The sequence below is a fragment of the Nicotiana tabacum genome, chromosome 23 (genome assembly GCF_000715075.1).
Source record: "Nicotiana tabacum cultivar K326 chromosome 23, ASM71507v2, whole genome shotgun sequence".
Taxonomy (NCBI): domain Eukaryota; kingdom Viridiplantae; phylum Streptophyta; class Magnoliopsida; order Solanales; family Solanaceae; genus Nicotiana; species Nicotiana tabacum.
Window position 1 is genome coordinate 14,334,609 of NC_134102.1, and position 18,489 is coordinate 14,353,097.

The 18,489-nt window shown below is 39.3% G+C and overlaps 1 protein-coding gene across 1 annotated transcript; it reads right to left on the reverse strand.

Moving 5' to 3' along the window:
* Nucleotides 1–8,097: 8,097 nt before the first annotated feature.
* LOC107827774 (E3 ubiquitin-protein ligase RGLG1-like) lies at nucleotides 8,098–10,956 on the reverse strand. Its single transcript, XM_016654977.1, has 2 exons — nucleotides 10,816–10,956; nucleotides 8,098–8,937 (listed from the first exon to the last, which is right to left on the reverse strand). The coding sequence occupies exons 1-2, from the start codon at nucleotides 10,954–10,956 to the stop codon at nucleotides 8,098–8,100; spliced, it is 981 nt and encodes a 326-aa protein (XP_016510463.1).
* Between the last annotated feature and the right edge of the window lie 7,533 nt (nucleotides 10,957–18,489).

Below are 18,489 nucleotides of genomic sequence, written 5' to 3' on the forward strand. Positions count from 1 at the left end.
TGAGATAAAACAGAATCAAAAGGAGCTCTGGCCCGCAACGAAACTAAAATGAAATTAGTTGGAGACAGATTCAGTGGGGCACCCCCCTTATAGCAGGTATGCGAGACTGGCGGTTCGGTGATCGAGCGAAGGCTTGGTTCCTCCCTCGCTGTACCGAGGCATTTAGGGGCCTTAGCTGGTGATCCGGGCTCTTTCCCTCTCGACGATGAAGCTTATCCCCCATCGTCTCACTAGCCGACCTTGCCCCCCTCTTATTTTGAGGTCATATCTAGTATTCAGAGTTTGCCTCGATTTGGTACCGCTCTCGCGGCCCGCACCGAAACCGTGCTTTACCCCTAGATGTCCAGTCAACTGCTGCGCCTCAACGCATTTCGGGGAGAACCAGCTATATCCGTGTCATTGACTGATAGTTTATCTTCCGAACCGGTTAAATACCTATAACAAAAAAAGGCCAAAGCCCGCTGAAGCACTTATGGCGGCTATGTTTTCGTGGCGAAAATGAACGAAAAGCGAGATGAGCGTGCTATTTTCAAATCGATTGATAGATAGCCTGATCTGTTCTGATAGATCGAAAGAGATAGAGAGGGAATCTCTCAAGAATAAGGGGAAATCTCCTATTTCTATCTATTGATGAGACAACTATCTATTCTTGATCCATCAGAAAGAAATCGATATGTATCTGATGGAGTCTACATCGTACGTAGAGCGCCCAAGCGCTTTTTAGGCCAGCTCAGTTCTCTTATCCATCGGTCCAATGCACTGGGCTCATCTCATGGAGGGAAAAGCCAAAATGTAGTTGTCTTGTTCGCCGCCTCGACGCATTCCCTTCTCTCCCCGGTATCGTCCCACACAGAAAGAAAGAGCGCAGAGCCCCGGCCCGACCTGTAGCTAAAAAGAGGGTTCCTTCCTCTCTTCACTCTCCGAATTTCGATCCTCACCTTTCTGGTGCCAAAGGCCTACCCTTCCACTTTACAGGAAGTTCTAAAGGAAGAAGTCGAAAAGGAAAAGAAAGTCACCTTTCCTGCCAACCTCCTGGCTTTATTCTTATACTGATCGAGCTGCACGTTGCTCCTGCTATAATTCAAGGGCCCATCAGCAGAAATTTCTGCAGACCGAGGTTGGTTGCACCTTCCTTCCATCAGCTACACTTACTGACTGTGCCATAATGCTGCTTGTTTGACACCCCAACTTTTTGGCTATGTCTTGATCAATAAAGTTGTGTGTACTCTCAGTGTCAATAAGAACTTGCAGAGGTCTATTCTCAGGGTATCCAGTAACTCTAATGGTCTAATATCTTGTTACACCAGTAAAGGCTTGCAGTGATATAGTCATTAGTTCATCTGTCCTCTCCATAATTTCCTCCAGAGAACCCTCTCCTGCCTCATTCATAACTATCTCTTCATCAACAACTTCCACCATATAGATCTGCCTATTTGAGTTACATTGATGTCCTTGGACATACTTCTGATCACAGAAAAACAAAGACCCTTAGCCCTTTTATCATCCATTTCTGCTGCAGTTAACTTTCTCCCTGGAATTCTATTAGGTCTACTCTATTGTGATTCAATTGGCTTCTTGAATGCAGGATGAAGAGTAGTGGGTTTGTGGAAATTATGTGTCTTATAGTGATTTGGAGTAGGTAGAAAACCACCCTAAGCTGACTTGCTCACAAGTTTCAGACCCCAAGTCTTTGCTTGAGCGTCAAATACTTCCTCTTGCAGTCTTGCAATCTTGTAGGCCTGCATTAGTGTTCTTGGGGCTTGGACCTTTACTGCTTTGTTAAGCTCAGGTTTCAAACCTCCTAAGAAACAACTAATAGTATTCTCATTGGAAAGATTCACCCTAGTCAATAACCTATCAAACTTCGCTTGATATTCTCTCACACTGCCAGTTTGCACAAATTCTTAAAAGATTCCATGCGATCTTCAAATTCTTCTCCAAACATCTCATTCAAAGCTATTACATACTCAGTCCAAGTAGGATCGATCACTGAGTTTCTAGCTTTGATATATATATGCCCTATGCCAAGCAATAGCCTCTCCTTCCAAATGGATTGAAGTAACCTTGACTCTCTGATCAAATGGAACTTCATCCATAGGAAAAAATTGATCCACCTTATACAACCAAGTCTACAAATCATGGCCAGAGAATTTAGGAAATTCTAACCTCGAGCATCTAGTGAAGAAATTACCAGCAGCTGTATGATTTTCTTGTCCTTCTTTCAGGTACAACCTCCACAAAACCATCTCTGTCTTCTGATGAAGATTCAGTTCTTCGAGCTTCAATTCCATTGCCTTTTCTGTTGAGATTACTAATGGTTGATCGCATCTCCCCAATCTCCTTATCCGCCATTAAATTGCGCTCTTTCATGCTCGACATTCCCTCCATGAGCTTCTGTAACTGCAACTGGATTTGTACAAGTTTTTCTCCCATATCTTCTGATTGTTGCTCATCGCTTCTATTTCTAGTCATGATTTCACTTTTTTTAGTCATGATGTGAAGCCGAGAATCATGTTACTCTGATACCAAGTGATGCACACAGTGCAATCAAAGAGAAAATTTGATCTAGGAAATGCAAGGATTTCGAAAAACAATGAACTGAAGTCAGGGTAGTACCAAGAATTTAGCTTGAGAAGAGTTTAAGAATAAGAGTAGAATAATATTTTCATGAATGAATCCAATGTACATATTACACTCTATATATTGAAGATCTCAGCTCAATAGTCTAACTAATTGTAACAAACTTCCTAACTAACTTTGTGACTTCAACTAACTCAACTAACTTCCGGAAGCTTCTACAATGTAACTAACTGTTAGTTGTGTAACTAACTTTAATATTCTCAGCTAAGTACTAACAACAACAATTAACATCACTAATAATTGCAACAAAATTTTGCAAGTTTTTGAAAATTTTTCGAAAATGAGTTTTTCAAAAAAAATAGTTTTTTTTCCCTACTCACAAAACTGCAATATTTGTTCAAGTGAAATACATGTCCAAACATAATTTTAAATTCTAAATACTATTTTTTAACTTAACTTCAAATACTACTTTTTTTTCAAAAAATATAATTTTTATGTCCAAACGCCTACTAATTTTCTTCCTTTTTCTAGAAAAGTGTAATTGGAAACACCACCTCACAAAACTTGGGACCAGCCAAAGAGGGAAAAGAGGATGTAATTGATAGAATCAGATAGCCGTTCGAGGGACCAGCCAAACTTGACACATCCAATTTCATTGCAATCAATAACTTGGAGGTATGATTAAACTGATTAAAATACCGATTTGCTAAATCGATATACAAGAAGATTATATCATGAATCGAAACTCATTTCCTCTAGTACGAAAATAAAACCGTAGGCAAAGTTAAGTAAGATAGGTACCTCTTGGTGTAGTCTAGCCACCTCTGAGAACAAAATAGCACCTCTTAGAGACTAAGAATTAACCATATTAATTTAACAAAAGAATGTATGTCATACATTTATTAGTTTTGATGTGAACATTTAATATGAGTAGAACTTCCATAAATCAGGCAGCTTTAACAAAGAGTTAAGGATGTTTTGATATCAATTCCCTCCAACACCTGGCCTCCATTCCCAAAAAGAAAAGTTTCGTCTAGTACATGCGTTAAATGAGTAAATTGAAAATACTCACCGTTAGAAATTCGGCAAAAACCGACCAAGGTCGACCGATCAACTTTGATCGGTCAAAAAACCGACCAAAGTTGGTCGGTTTTTCAAAATATTTTATTTTTTAATTTTTTTTACGAAACTGACTAACTTTGGCCAGTTTTCTTTGGCGCAAAAATGCAGGAAACTATTTTTGAGTCCCGCAAAATTTATTTTTCAAGATACCGACCAACTTTGATCGGTTTTCAATTAAAATAAATAAAAATTAATATTAAAAAAACCGACCAAAATTGATCGGTTAATTCGGCCAGTCATTTTAAAAAATCAACCAACTTTGGTCGGTTATTTTCGTACGAAAATACAATTAAAGAGCATAAATCAAATAAAAGATAGTCTTAAAACAAAATGCACTAATGGTCTAGTAGTAGAATAGTATCCTGCCACAGTACAGACCTCAGTTCGATTCTCAGATGGTGAATCTTTTGATTACATAATTAAAAAACCGACCAACTTTGGTCGGTATTTTTTGCAATATTATTTTTTAATTTAATTGACCGACCAACGTTGGTCGGTAATTTCCGACTAACTTTGGTCGGTATGCCTTTCTGACCGTCAAAATACCGTCCACACATAAATAGTCATATTTTGGTCGGTAATTGGCCATAACCGACCAACTTTGATCGGTTTTCTTGGTCGGTGTTTAGCGGATTTCTAGTAGTGACTCTCTTTGCCTCACACGACGTAGGGGTAAGGTCTGCGTACACTCCACCCTCCCAAGTCGTAAAGAGAGTTGTAGGATTCATAAAACAAGAGCCTTTACTTTCAAATGACAACTGTTTCTTCCTGCTGCGAGGGCCTTGAAACCAAATCGCCCCCGCCCGATCAACTACATGTTGCTTCGAGGGAGAGTCGAGGCATGAAAAAACTTATCTAAGATCTGCTTATTTCCAAGTACGTATCATCCGTTGCCTTATCCGCCGCCAAAAGAATCTGACACCTGCCCGGTGGTGGAAGGTCGGAAGTGTGATACCAAGAGAGCCATCACAACCACTACTCTACTCATTGGCCTAGAAGAGTGCGCTCCTCTATCTCTCGTTCACCATCTAGCACCAGCTCGCCCGAGAAAACCCCTGTATAGGTTCTTCGATTTCTCGATAAAGAACAATATGACTAACAGTGGTTCGAATATATATAAAAAAGATTTATTTTTTTCGACAACCAGGCCACCACTTTTACCAGATATGGGTCCAGGCGACCCAAGAGCCCGCCACAAGAACCAATGGTGAAACTAGTAATTTTTTCAAGGGTATTCAAATTTGAAAGAAGTGAAAAAAAAAATCCTGACAAAGAGTATTCAATATATGTTATATACCTCTAAAACGTAATATTTTACCTATATACACAGTACAATTTTTCGACGAAAGGTGGTCAACTGACTACCCTTATGACCATGTGGCTTCGCCACTGACTTGAACCCAACTCTTAAGAGGCTAAGGTCCAAGGAACTACCGCAGGAAGTCAGCTTCACTTGTAACCTTCAACAAATTTAGAAATGAGCATAACGGCCGCACGCTCCACTGAACAACAGTTCTCCGCTCTAAGTCCCTCCCTCTGATGCCCTGATTCTCGGTCTCAATCAAGTAAGAAAGGAAACCCTTTTAGCTACACTTGTGGGATCACACTGTATATGTTGTTGTTGTAATGAAAGCTATGAACATTTCACTTTGTTGTAGGACACAACCAACTATAAAGCTACACAACGGAAATGACCGAATATATTTCACATAGGAACAAGAAAAGCAATAAAGAAAACATAAATTTATAAGAGCAACTTTCTCTATTTGTACTAGAAAAATTTATTGAAGTAACAACTCTACTCTTTAAACCAACGTTAATATACCAGTCTCCAAAAATAGCAGCCAACTCAAAAAACATGTCCTGCATAATATCCTTCAAACAGAAGGTATTCTGCAGCTATATGGATACCTAGCTTTCTTACTATAACATGCTTCATAGTAACTTAGTACAGCTCGAACTCTCTATAACGTCACCCGATATAACATCATCATCATATTATATTAAAAGTGGGAAGTTGCTATCTTCAAAGTTAGATTACAGTTTTGCCCCTATTATAAATTAAAATGTATTAAAACATAAAACATCTAATATAATAAATATTAAATAGTAAAACATTTAACAAAAACCTTCATAAAAACCTTTTATTAAATATTAATTTCAGGCGCATTTTGCCCTTCACAAAAACATTTTATTAAATATTAATTTCAGGTGCATTGAATTGATTAATTAAGAGGATGTTTCAACTGGCAGAGATTATTAAAAGATGCAGCAATTGTAAAAAATTTCTTAATTACATTATTTACACCATAGCCTTTTCACATTTCAACCTCATTTGTTTTATCCTTTGAGCTTCCATCCGTAATTAGTAGTACAGAGTAATAATTACCTATTATCTTTCATATCTATCTGTATTAATAGTACGGACTAATAATTACAATAATCTTTCATATCTTTCTTGTACTATATACATAAAGGTGCACAACAAAAGTGGTAAATTACTAATTCTCTTCTTCTGGTAAAGGTTTACAGCTATAGATTTTGCTCAATACTACCTGGACAGGTAATTTTTTTTCCTGTCTAAGAGCTTATATTTATAGAGTAACATGTACTATGATATCAATTTCTGTTAAACTATTGGTGATATAATTTATAATTTTTTATTTAAATTGTTAAATGATTTCTTATCCAGAGTGTACAACAAATAATAGTATTATGAGTTGTTTGAATTTTTTTATGCAGATTATATTTTTTCATTTGCGATTTGATGTTGATATATTAAGAACTATTTAAAAAAAAACAGTTCAAGCATGATTATGCTTCACCAGAAAAGCAACTCGGAATTAAAAATTTTCAATACCTACTTCTCATTTGAAAATCTGAAAAATAATATCTTGACATATCATGCTCCTAACCTGGTTAGGCGGATCGGACTTAGTGCCTTAACTTGACTGAGTGAACTAACATGCAACATCCTATATGACTATCACATAATCCTTAGATATGTGATACTAGTATAAGTTTATATATATGGTTGGTTCACTCAGTCAGGTTAAAATACCGGGTGTCGGTCCGGCTCATTCAGGCATGGAACGTGACATGACACTTACGTTATGCTTATTAAACATTAAACAATTCGTAATTTTAACTCTCTTCTAATAGTTATGAAAAGTTGAACTGATAAACTTAATTTCAGTCAATAAGAGCAATTTTTTATCATTATATTAAAGGTGATATATTAATTTTTGTTTCCACAAGCCTATTATATCATTCCTCCTACGCATAGAGACGTATTCAAAATTTAAAGTTCGTGGGTTCTCACCCATCTCAAACAATAAAATGAAAAGAATAAAAGGTGTTCATGGTGGCTGATGGGACTTAACCCTCGACCAAGAGGACAACAAAGCCTGACAGGTCCTATTTCTACCATTGTACCAACAACAAGCTTTGTTATTAGATTCCTAACTCATAATTTTATATATTTACTCAATTTCTTAATACAAATATAGAATTCGTACAAAAATTAAGGAGTTCAAATTTGCCCTTGCTACGCACACATGTGAAAACAAGAAAATTACACAAAGAAGCTAAGCTGGAGAAGAGATTGTTTCTGCGATTTAGTTGAATTTCATTTAATTTATTAAGGAATTATTTCAGGTTAGTGCTTTTCTTCAATTTCAAAAGTTTGTTTTGTTTTGATATTTTTTCAAGTTTGTATTACTGAGAAAATTATTGAATCATATTATATGATGCTCAAATACATATTTATCGATTAACAGGGAAGAACTCTTAAAGTTGCACATGCCATATTGTGGAAGATTTTCTTTTAGAAGAAAATTCAGCAATCAATTGCATATATTAACATTTTAAAAGTCTAAGTAGTAAAAATTGATTAATAAAAAAAGAGGTAATGAAGAAAAGTCATTTTTCTAGGTTTAGAATCAATCTGAATATATGTTATATTAGAAGAATTGTTACTCATTAGTTATATGTTTTAATATTATTTATACTATTTTAAAATATATGTATAAATCGATATGGGACACACGTGCAACGCACGTGTCCAGAAACTAGTTTTACTATAAAAGGCAAGTTATTTTAGAATCCGACATTTTTGGATAATTTTTGTCTATAACACCTAAAGAAGATGCAGAACAAACAAAGCTGTTATAAAGGATTTTGACGGTAGTATCCATAACAAGACAGCCATAAATCACAATTCTCTCTGTTCTATACTCACAAATTAACAAGACAGATTGGCTCATAAAACAAAAAAAACCATAAACAAGTTTTAAAAAAAAACTTCAACTACAGAAAGAAGATAAACCAGAAACTTATTCCACAATGAAAGAAAAGTTAAAAAAACAACGTTTAACAACAGAAAGAAAAGTGGCACTAAATTGCACCACAGGGAGGAGGGGGAAGAGGAATCGTGTTAGTTTCCAGCCCTCGACGAGCACCCAAAATGTTCAGCTCGAGAGTTGCCTTGTACTGAGAAGGTATTTCCATCAATGCTGCCAAGGCAAACTCTGCTTCTTTCCTGGACCTGTCTGCATTTTTTGACATGATATCCGTAAAATTAACAAACTGGAAATTGTCAAAGGCTCGAGCAGGTATATTGTCATCGAATTCCCTCATCATGTCCCACGGCCCATCTCCAACCCCAACTACAACAATAGACAAGGCATATTTACTTGCTTTCACAATTGCTTCAATTGTTCTCTTCTCTTGAGGGTTTAATCTGTCACGCGCATCTCTTGTAACGTTTCCATTCCCAACCTGTCCATCCACGATTATCAATAAAACATGGTACTGGCCACCACTTCGCTCCACAATACTGATTGCCATTTCAATAATAGGAGCGAACGATGTAGGTCCTGAAAGGCGTAATTGAGGAACTAATTGTCTATATCGACTCAGTACTTGCTCGAACCCATTACAGAATTTTCCATCAGGATAGAAACTGAAGACGTGTTGGTCACTCGTCGAGACATCACCAAATCCATAACAAGGAATCAGGTTATCCTCATCAAATTCTGATAGTGCTCTTCCAATTATAGATATTGCTTGTTCATATGGATTTTGCTGATTATCCCCGATGTAATGCAAACTTTTCCCTTGAAATGACCTTGCACCACTCCACTCATTGCTCTTGGTAAAATCGATCCCAACAATTAAGTTCGAAGACTCGAGAAGGTCGAAGGCACAACTTTCATTTTGTGGATCCACGGCTTTCTGGAAAGGGCGTTGTATCTCATATCACCTTCTATTACGTGGAACTTCATTTCCTGGATAATCCCGGCCACGTTTATCGGCATAATTATTTCGCCTTTGGTAATTTCACATGCCATATTGAATCCGTTTAGAACCAGGGTTGCAGGTACGATCTGGTCCTGTAGACCGAGTTGTTCTACCACCTTCGATCTAATAATGTTGGCCGAGCTACCTGGATCAATTAACACACGCTTAACTTTAGTTTTATTCATGAGTACAAATATTACCAGTGCATCGTTGTGAGGTTGCATGATCCCTTCTGCATCTTCATCATTAAAGGACAAGGTTCCTATGGGTGCGTAATCCCAAGTTCGAGATCGTTTTTCTCTCATAATCGATGTCTTAGTGTGTTTACGAACTGGTCCCTGAGGAGTATCGATGCCACCAATGATCATGTGGATGACGTACTGTGGTTCTTCTTGTTTGTGTTGTTTACCGAAATCCCTATTTTTGAAATGGTTTTTGGCTCTGTTGCTTAGAAATTCTCAAAGGTGCTCTTTATTGAATAACCGAGCTACCTCCTCTCTTAGTTGCCTGCAATCTTCCGTTCTGTGCCCATGGGTACCATGATATTCGCACATTTGATTTGGGTTCCTCTGGGCAGGATTGGTCTGCATGGGTCAAGACCATTTAGTGTCCTTGATGCGTCTGATAGATGATACAATGGCGGATGCGTCGATGCTGAAGTTATACTCCGATAGCCGTGGCGCTTCCTTAGGTCCGGTATGCCTATCGAACCCATTTTCGCTCATCAGTCCCCGAGACCCTTGGCTTCAAGCATTCCTCGATGATCTCGGTTGTATGGACGGTATCGATCCTTGCTTGACATTGATTCTCGATCAACATCCCCTTTAAAACCGGACCCAAAACTCAACTAGTCGTCTTCAACCCTTTATTTTAGATTGGGACCGATTGTGCACATCGGCCTAAGTAATAGCTGGATATTCGATCAGGTTATGTTTCAGCCGCTGTGAAGCCATCGAACTTAGTTCGTTCAAACCTTGAGTGAAAGCCTGAACGGCCTAATCATCTGTGGCCGGTGGCAGTTCCATTCGTTCTATTTGAAAATGAGATACGAACTCCCTCAGCATCTCGTTGTTCTTTTGTCTTACCTTGAAAAAGTCCGATTTCCTTGTTGCGACTTTTATGGCGCCAGCGTGCGCTTTCACAAAAGAATTTGCTAACATGGCGAATGAGTCGATGGAATTTGGTGGTAGGTTGTGATACCAAATCATTGCTTCTTTTGAGAGCGTCTCTCCTAATTCTTTTAACAGCACAGATTCGATTTCATCGTCTTCTAAATCATTGCCCTTGATGGCACACGTGTAAGAGGTGATGTGTTCGTTGGGGTCGATCGTTCCATTATATTTGGAAATTTCGGGCATATAGAATTTTTTGGGGATTGGTTTTGGGGCTGCGCTCGAGGGAAATGGATTTTGCACGAATATTTTGGAATCTAACCCTTTTATCATTGGTGGAGCTCCCGGGATTTGATCGACCCTAGAGTTATATGTTTCTACTTTTCTATCGTTGGCTTCGACTCGCTTTGTGAGCTCCTCAAGTATTTTAGTAATTTCGGAAGTAGTCCCCGATTCTTGCTCATTTGACTTTACTACGCGCTGTTTCTGTTCTGTGGGCAATTTCTCAAGATGGACTGGGCTCCGGCCTGCTCGGTAGTTGGGTTTGGCTATGCAACTGAGCTATTGCTACCTATTGGGCTTGCAACATTTCGAAAATCATACGCAAGCTGATGCTGTTTTTCTCGACTTTATGGGTATCTCGAGCTACAGACCGAGTGCCACCATGAATGTTATTTTCAGGTTCAGAATGCAAGTTTGCCTCAATGGCCACATGCAAATTGATATCTATCAACACTTCGATTCGAGCTCCAACAGCATTGACCAGTGGTCTTTCGGTACTGGGTGTCAAGTTGTTGTTCTCATCTTGAAGACCAGCTTTGTTGTCGATAGGTGAGGCCATTTGATTGGTGGTTAGTCATTGCTAATCCAAAATCAGGAAAAAAATACAGCGGTGTATTTTTGCAGATTCGTATCAAATAGTCACTGTTATCATTAGCCCCACGGTGGGCGCTAAACTGTTTACCTGAAAAACGGATATAGTTAAATTTGTACGTAGTTTTAAGGATACGTGATATAGCTTGATACAAATCGTAAGGACGAAGAGAAATATCAAATATGGATTACAGAGAATACAAAATAAACAAGATTGGAAAGAAGGTGATGGTTTAAACTAAGCAAAATGAATCAGTTAACAAAGCCTCCAAGAATAGTTCTTGAATATAGAAGAATATGGTGCTTGAATGAATCTGTTCAAAAATATAGCCATCCTCCTTATAGTGGAGGATCCTACTTTAAATATAATTAAAAATTCATAGTGGAGACTCCATGATAAATCAATTTTTCCCGTATTCCCGCCGAGATTTTCTCCCTTAGTGTGCTTGCAACGGCTCTTGTCTGTGGGCTCGAGCTCTATCGACCTCGGCGCTGGTCGATAGCGCTTCTAGAGCTCGATACGGATTCAGGATTAGGTGATGATTCGGACTCAGCCCCGGTTGTCCGCCGTCCTTTGAGCTCGAAGTCGTCTCATCGTAGTTCAATCCAGATCCGAACTCGGTGATGACTTCGAGCTCGGTGTTTGACCTAAACGTGGTATCCGAAACTTGTTTGTATCATCTTCGGGACCATCTCGATATTACGAAGTCATTCTTCGATCCATCATATTAAATTCTGATAAATCGTACGAAGATCGAAACCTATTTCGACCGTATACGAGAGGAAAACCAATTCTATTTGGAAACGGAAAAGTTAATTCCTAATTTGTTATAGAAAATTTATGCGATTACCTACTTGGAAAGGGAAAAGAAGTGGTATTATAAATACCCTTATAGTAAACCCTTTTGTCCATAATTCTTCAGAAGCAAGATTTCGTACTCATTTCACATATAAACACAAGAAAGCTTCCAACAGGTATTTATTCCCACTTTTACATTAGCCTAAATAAATTGTACACTTAAATAGATCTTTGTTAAAAGATATTGGTTTTTATTTCTGTTTCTGTTGCATGTTTAGAACATTATTATGCAATCTTCCATTATTGGAATTGAACATATTCTCACAGTACTGGTTGACGGCTTGACGCTTTTGGTTAGGAAATCATAACATAAATTAGCGATATTATATTACTCAGAAACAAAAAAATCCTGTGGCGGCGTGCCACTCGATCCAATTGACATATCCGTAGCGGCGTGCCACCCGATCCACCCATAATAATCTAAGGAACACACACATCGAGCCGTAACGCTTATACTCACAAAATGTCCGAATATCAACCATAAGCGCGCCAAGTGTATAATACAAATCCTGGGGAGACGGGTAGCATCATACGCTATAAAACTCAAGCACGACTAAGGTGCGGTATATGATCTGCATCTCGAGAGCCATCCTGCTCACATAATACCACAAATCATACTGGATCTCAATACGAGTGCGAATAATCAAACCACCTCCCAACCCACTTGGTATAATATAGATTACACGGGATAGCTGACGACATGAATAACATCCAAGGCCCGAAAACCCTTCCGAAGACAACGCTATGCTGAGATGAGCACATCCGGCATGATATATAGCCCACATTCACATATAGATCCATCCACGGACCTCAATCGATTCTGATCATACCATGCTTGGCTAAATAGCCTTTCAAGGATCCACAATGACCTATTCATGACACATAAGAACAACCGTCAAATCCGGAACAAACTTCCACATTCCACAACCAAATGAACCGAGCGCCCTTTAGGCATAAATTCTCACATTAGCGATAGTACTACAATCTCCATACTTGGTTTTAAATCTTTAATCAATCAAGTGACTACATGTCATACTTATACAATCTTCCGTGGGATACACTCCCACATCCCTCCGCACCAGGTAACAAGTCTGCACATCCGTACCACCGGTCACACTAATGCTGTAAAGCAAATCAAGAAGCCAAAATCAGTAAACAAAGCCTCTTACACTGGACACCGATCTCAGCTGATGCTAAAGACAATACCAGCTTACTCGAAACATCCAAATTCTTCCCTGATCATACGAGCTCGTGACATTCTTGTCAACACCAAACCACAACCTTGATCCTCAGCTTCCAATTTCCCATGCCGCTCGCTGCACCTAACATGCCAATACGTGAGAGTACCATAATTCCATAATAACCCCTGATCCACTAAGAGGATAAACACTTCATCATATAGAAACCTTTTACTCAACTCATTTCAGGAGGACCATCGCCACATGTGACTGAATTCCCAAACCGCAAAAAACACAACCTCATGTCGTAATCTAAGTTGCCATAACTCTTCCGAAAATCCCTTTACATAACAAAGCCATACGAATCGAATACCTCCCAAATCAATCAAGCTGTGGTGGCGCTCAAGCCCAAGTGCACAGCCATAAACTACATGTATAACTTCACGCTGGAGAAACTGGCCACTGCCATAACCGTGTTGATTCAACCATTACCAACCGAACCACTTCTTCTAATCTACTCGGGGCTTGCCCTAGAAATAATGATAGCTCCATTCAAAACATCATGAACCCAAATCCGCACTCATCCTGAGTGACCTTATTTCACGAAACCACGTTGTCTCCAAAACCCACGAACCATTTCATACTTTCCTTGTGCGTATATTCGCATCTTCAACGGGTACACTCATTCTGATAATTTCCCTATGATTCTGAAGTTATTTTCTCCCATTCTTCCACTGCTACATCGCATACCGAAGATAACATAGAACACTCCAAGCCCCTTTTATAATCCGCTGCAATAGCTCAATACTTAACCATACTATGGACTCGAAATCCTTAGGCACCACACTTTAACTTTTGAATCCACTAGGACCGTTGTTGAGAGTCACCCACTCTGACTTGGTCCCGAATATAATCAAACCCCAAGGCTCTGCTAGCACATGAACACCCTCTCAAAGAAGCACCTGCTGAATCACTTTCCTTGTAAATCACATCTACGCAAAGCATAAACTCCGAGTTTTCCCAAAGCCTGAACATGAATCGATAAGACCAATTATAGCACACATTCCTTAAATCCTTGGCTCAAATCACCACTGATATCCTCTTTCTTTAGTCGTAATAACCCACCAACATGCCGATAACCAGAAACCTCACAATTAGATAACCATGCAATCTAAGACGATGGGGCTCTCCCACTTAGCTTGAAGCTACCATTGCATAACTCTAGAACCTACCAAGATTCGTTCTTCCTTACTGACATGACCTTGCGCAATTGACCCGCCAAATTCCTCGAAATCTTCCTGTTAACCATTTCATGAATGCCTTGAATCACTAGCCACATTTATATATTCGACCTCTTATCTGATAGCCAATAAAATTCTTCGTAGAAGTTTCATCAACACCACGCAATAGTTAACCTGCTCACCAGAAATAACCCACTTGTGGAAATTCCATGCCGACATCTTCCAACAACGCTGCACCGAGTACAATTACTATGAAATCCTTAAACTATCCTGAGCCCGTGCTCATTCACCAGCCGTACAAGCCCGTTCACTCCCCATTGACATCAACTAAACGTGCGACGATACATTCCAATCCAAAGTCATGTTGTATCCTTCTTCATATCATGCAACTATTTTCCGTCGTATCCAGCCCTTCTCCATATGGCAGCCAATATTCCAAATTAAGTTTGTAGACTTAGTCACTGTCCACCATGAGTTCCAAATCACTCTAAACTTTTCCCAAGGCGTATAGTCATCCTACCACAGAACCCATATGCTACTCTGTCACTCTCCCACTTTGGTCAAACCCTCTCCTTTAAGCAACTACCCGACTTCTGTTTCTCACACTTGGCCTTCTAGAAATTTAACCACCGCAAGACACCCCGCAAGACACTTCCCACTTGTCCTTCCTCATCCTTCGCTGCCCAGTTGTTTCCTTAACTCAAAATTTATCTCTGTAGCACCTGAACCAACAGATCGCTACCAACTTTAAACCTTTCCGAAGATCATCTTCCTTGAGCTCTCAACACCCGGACCACCGATTAAGTCTTGAACCACCGCACACTGCGATCTCTGACAGTCGCTCCCCAGATACTGTTTCACACCACCCTGCTCGAAGGCAAATTGATGAAGACCATAACACCAGCGAACTTAACACATTCAATCCAGGGCAACTATACCACATCACAGATGAAAATTCTACCATGCTCGAAATACCAAGTCTCGTCACTACGTCAATCCAAACCTGAACATTCATAGTTCGATTGCCTTTCCTTCACCAGAAATAAAATACTGGATCTCTGAATCATGCACTAAGTAAACCTCCTTTCCAAGTCATTCACTGCTTCGACGCATAGACAAGCATCCTACCATTACACCAACACGGTGCGATAGCAATGCACGAATCGTCATAACAATTAATACCAAATCTTGAAACCTTAGGTAATGCTGACACTGAGTTGCAAAGGCAGAATGACCTTCCGCGAGGCAACGAAAATAGCCTAATCAAATACGCAGGGAGAAACATCCTACACCACATCTGTAGTACCATTAAAATTCCTCGATTCTCAATTTATAACAAGCCCTTCATGTCGCATAAGACTGAATAGGAAGGGAATGAAGGCATAAGTCTCAAAGGAATCGAATCGCACGATGAGGAATCAAGAAGGGAAGTTCTCCTAATAGTCATGTAGCCTCTCGAAGATAAGTACAGACGTCTCTGTACCGATCCGCAAGACTCTACTAGACTCGCTCATGACTCGTGAGACCTAAGTGAACCTAGTGCTCTGATACCATGTTTTCACGACCCAAAATCTATTAAAGGTCGTGATGGCGCCAGACACCGCGGTCAGGCAAGCCAAAAATAAATACTTAATTTGGTTCTCATTTTTAATATTTCTCAAATCATATTTCCTTCAATTAAATCGTAAAAGATAAAGTTTACAAAATAAATAATAATATCTTAAAAAATTAAAATACAGTGCAACCCATAATCGCCCAAAACCTGGTGTCACAAGTGCATGAGTATCAACTAGGAATATAAAATAATGTACAACCATTGTCTAGAATATAAATTGGACAGGAAAATATAAATACTCTGAAGGAGACTCTGCTGGTTGCGGACTCATAACGTGGAATGCAGCTCACCTAACTCCCCGCAATAACCGCGCCTTTACGCCCACAAGGCCACTAGACATATATGCACCCGCATAAAAAACGTGCAGCAAGTATAGCATGAGTACGTAAATCAACGCGTACCCAGTAAGTATCCCGCCTAACCTCGAAGAAGTAGTGACAAGGGGTCAACTTCGACACTTACTAAGGGCCAACAATATGGTAATATAAAATTCTAATTAAGCATGATATATATATCAATAAAACTCATATCAAGAAATAACTGAACAATTCATCACCCTATTTAAGGACCCAAATCACTTCCTTCATTTAAGACAAATAATCTTTCAAATAATGAATTTATACCACTTATAAAAGGAACTTCCAGTTCTATTATCACACACGAATACCACCGAGGACGTTCGGCTAGATCCAACATAAATGTAAATTGTGCACTACCGAGGGTCGAACGGCACGAACCATAGATGCATGTATTACTCCGCTCACAAATCATACATGTGACGCGGTCAAATATAAATTTATCAATAAATCATAACCCTTTCTTGATTCTTTTCAAAATAAAGAAAATTTGACTCGAAGCTTTTATATTCTTAAAAATCCTCATCTCAGTTCCATTTGATACAGTTAACAAATATAATCAAATAACGTGTCCACAATCATGGTATAACCCTAAAACTACCCGGATATAAACATGAATAGTTGCTACGTACGGACTCTCATCACTTCGTGCGTACGTATCCCCCACAAATAACAACACATATTAATTAAGTTCACCTATGGGGTAAGTTTCATCCTATAAGGTTAGAAAAGAGACTTACCTCGCTCCGAAATTCTATAACCGGCTCCCAAGCCCTTCCAACAATTCAAACTGATTTACAACGCTCCAAAACTAGTCAATAAATGTGTAAACTCATAAATATATACTCAAATACTCATTATAATCCAGTTTACAACAATTTCTAACTCCGCTTGAAAAGTCGATAAAAATCACTCTCGGCCCCACGTGCCCGAATTCTGAAAATTTTCGAAGATAAACCTTACCTATGACACAACGAACTCAAATATGTAATTTATTCCAAATTTCATGTCCAATTTCGTGGTCAAAACCCAAAAATATCAATTTCTAGGTTTTCTACCAAAAATCCCAAATTTCTACAAATTTTCAAGTCTAAATCCATATAATTCAAGTATTAACTTGCAATAAGTGGGAATCACTTACCTTCTGTTGCTTGATGAAAATCCCTCCTTGAAGCTCTCCAAAATCGCCTCAACCAAGTGGAAAATGAGAGAAGAAGAGCCAAATCTCGCTCTTTAAAACAATCTACCCAGCGACCTCTCGCACTTGCGGTCCCTTGACCGCTTCTGCGGTCCTCCTTCATACTCCTCAACTCCGCATTTGTGGCCCACATCCGCTTCTACACCTTCGCTCATGCGGCTCCACTTGCGCAGGTACGGTCCCGCTTCTGCGAAACTCAACCGCATCTGCGGTCCCAGCCTTCCCTAGCCTAAGCTGCTTTTGTGACTATCATGGCCGCTTCTGCGGCTCCGCACCTGCGGCCCTAACCTCGCAGGTGCAGTTACACCAGAATTGGTGCACTTCAGCCATTCCCTAAGTCCAAAACTTGCTCCGTTAACCATCCGGGATCCACCCGAGGCCCACAGAACCTTAACCAAATATACCCACATGTCCCAAATCACATTACAAACTTAGTCGAGCCTCCAATTCACATCAAACAACGTTAATAACATGAATCACCCTCCAATTCAAACTAAATGAACTTTGAAACTTCAAACTTCTACAATCGATGCCGAAACCTATCAAATCACGTCTGATTAACCTCAAATTTTGCACACAAGTCATAATTGCCATTACAGACCTACTCCAACTTCCGTAAATTGGAATCTGACCCCGATATAAAAAGTCCATTCCCGGTCAAACTTCTCAAAATTATCCAAATTTCTAACTTTTGCCCAAATGACCCCAAAATGGCCTTCGGACCTCCAAATCCACATCCGGACGCGCTCCTAAGACCGGAATCATCATACAGAGCTATTCCTAGACTCGGAATCCAAAACGGACATCGATATCATTGAAATGCACTTCAACTCAAATTTATGAAATGCTTCCAAAACGCCAACCTTCCACAATAGGCGTTGAAACGCTCCCGGGTCATCCAAAACTCGATCCGGACATACACCTAAGTCCAAAATCATCATACGAACTTGTTGGAACCTTCTAATCCTGATTCCGAGGTCGTTTACTCAAAACTCAAACCTTAGTCAATTCTTCCAACTTAAAGCTTCCTAAATTAGAATTTTCTTCCAAATCA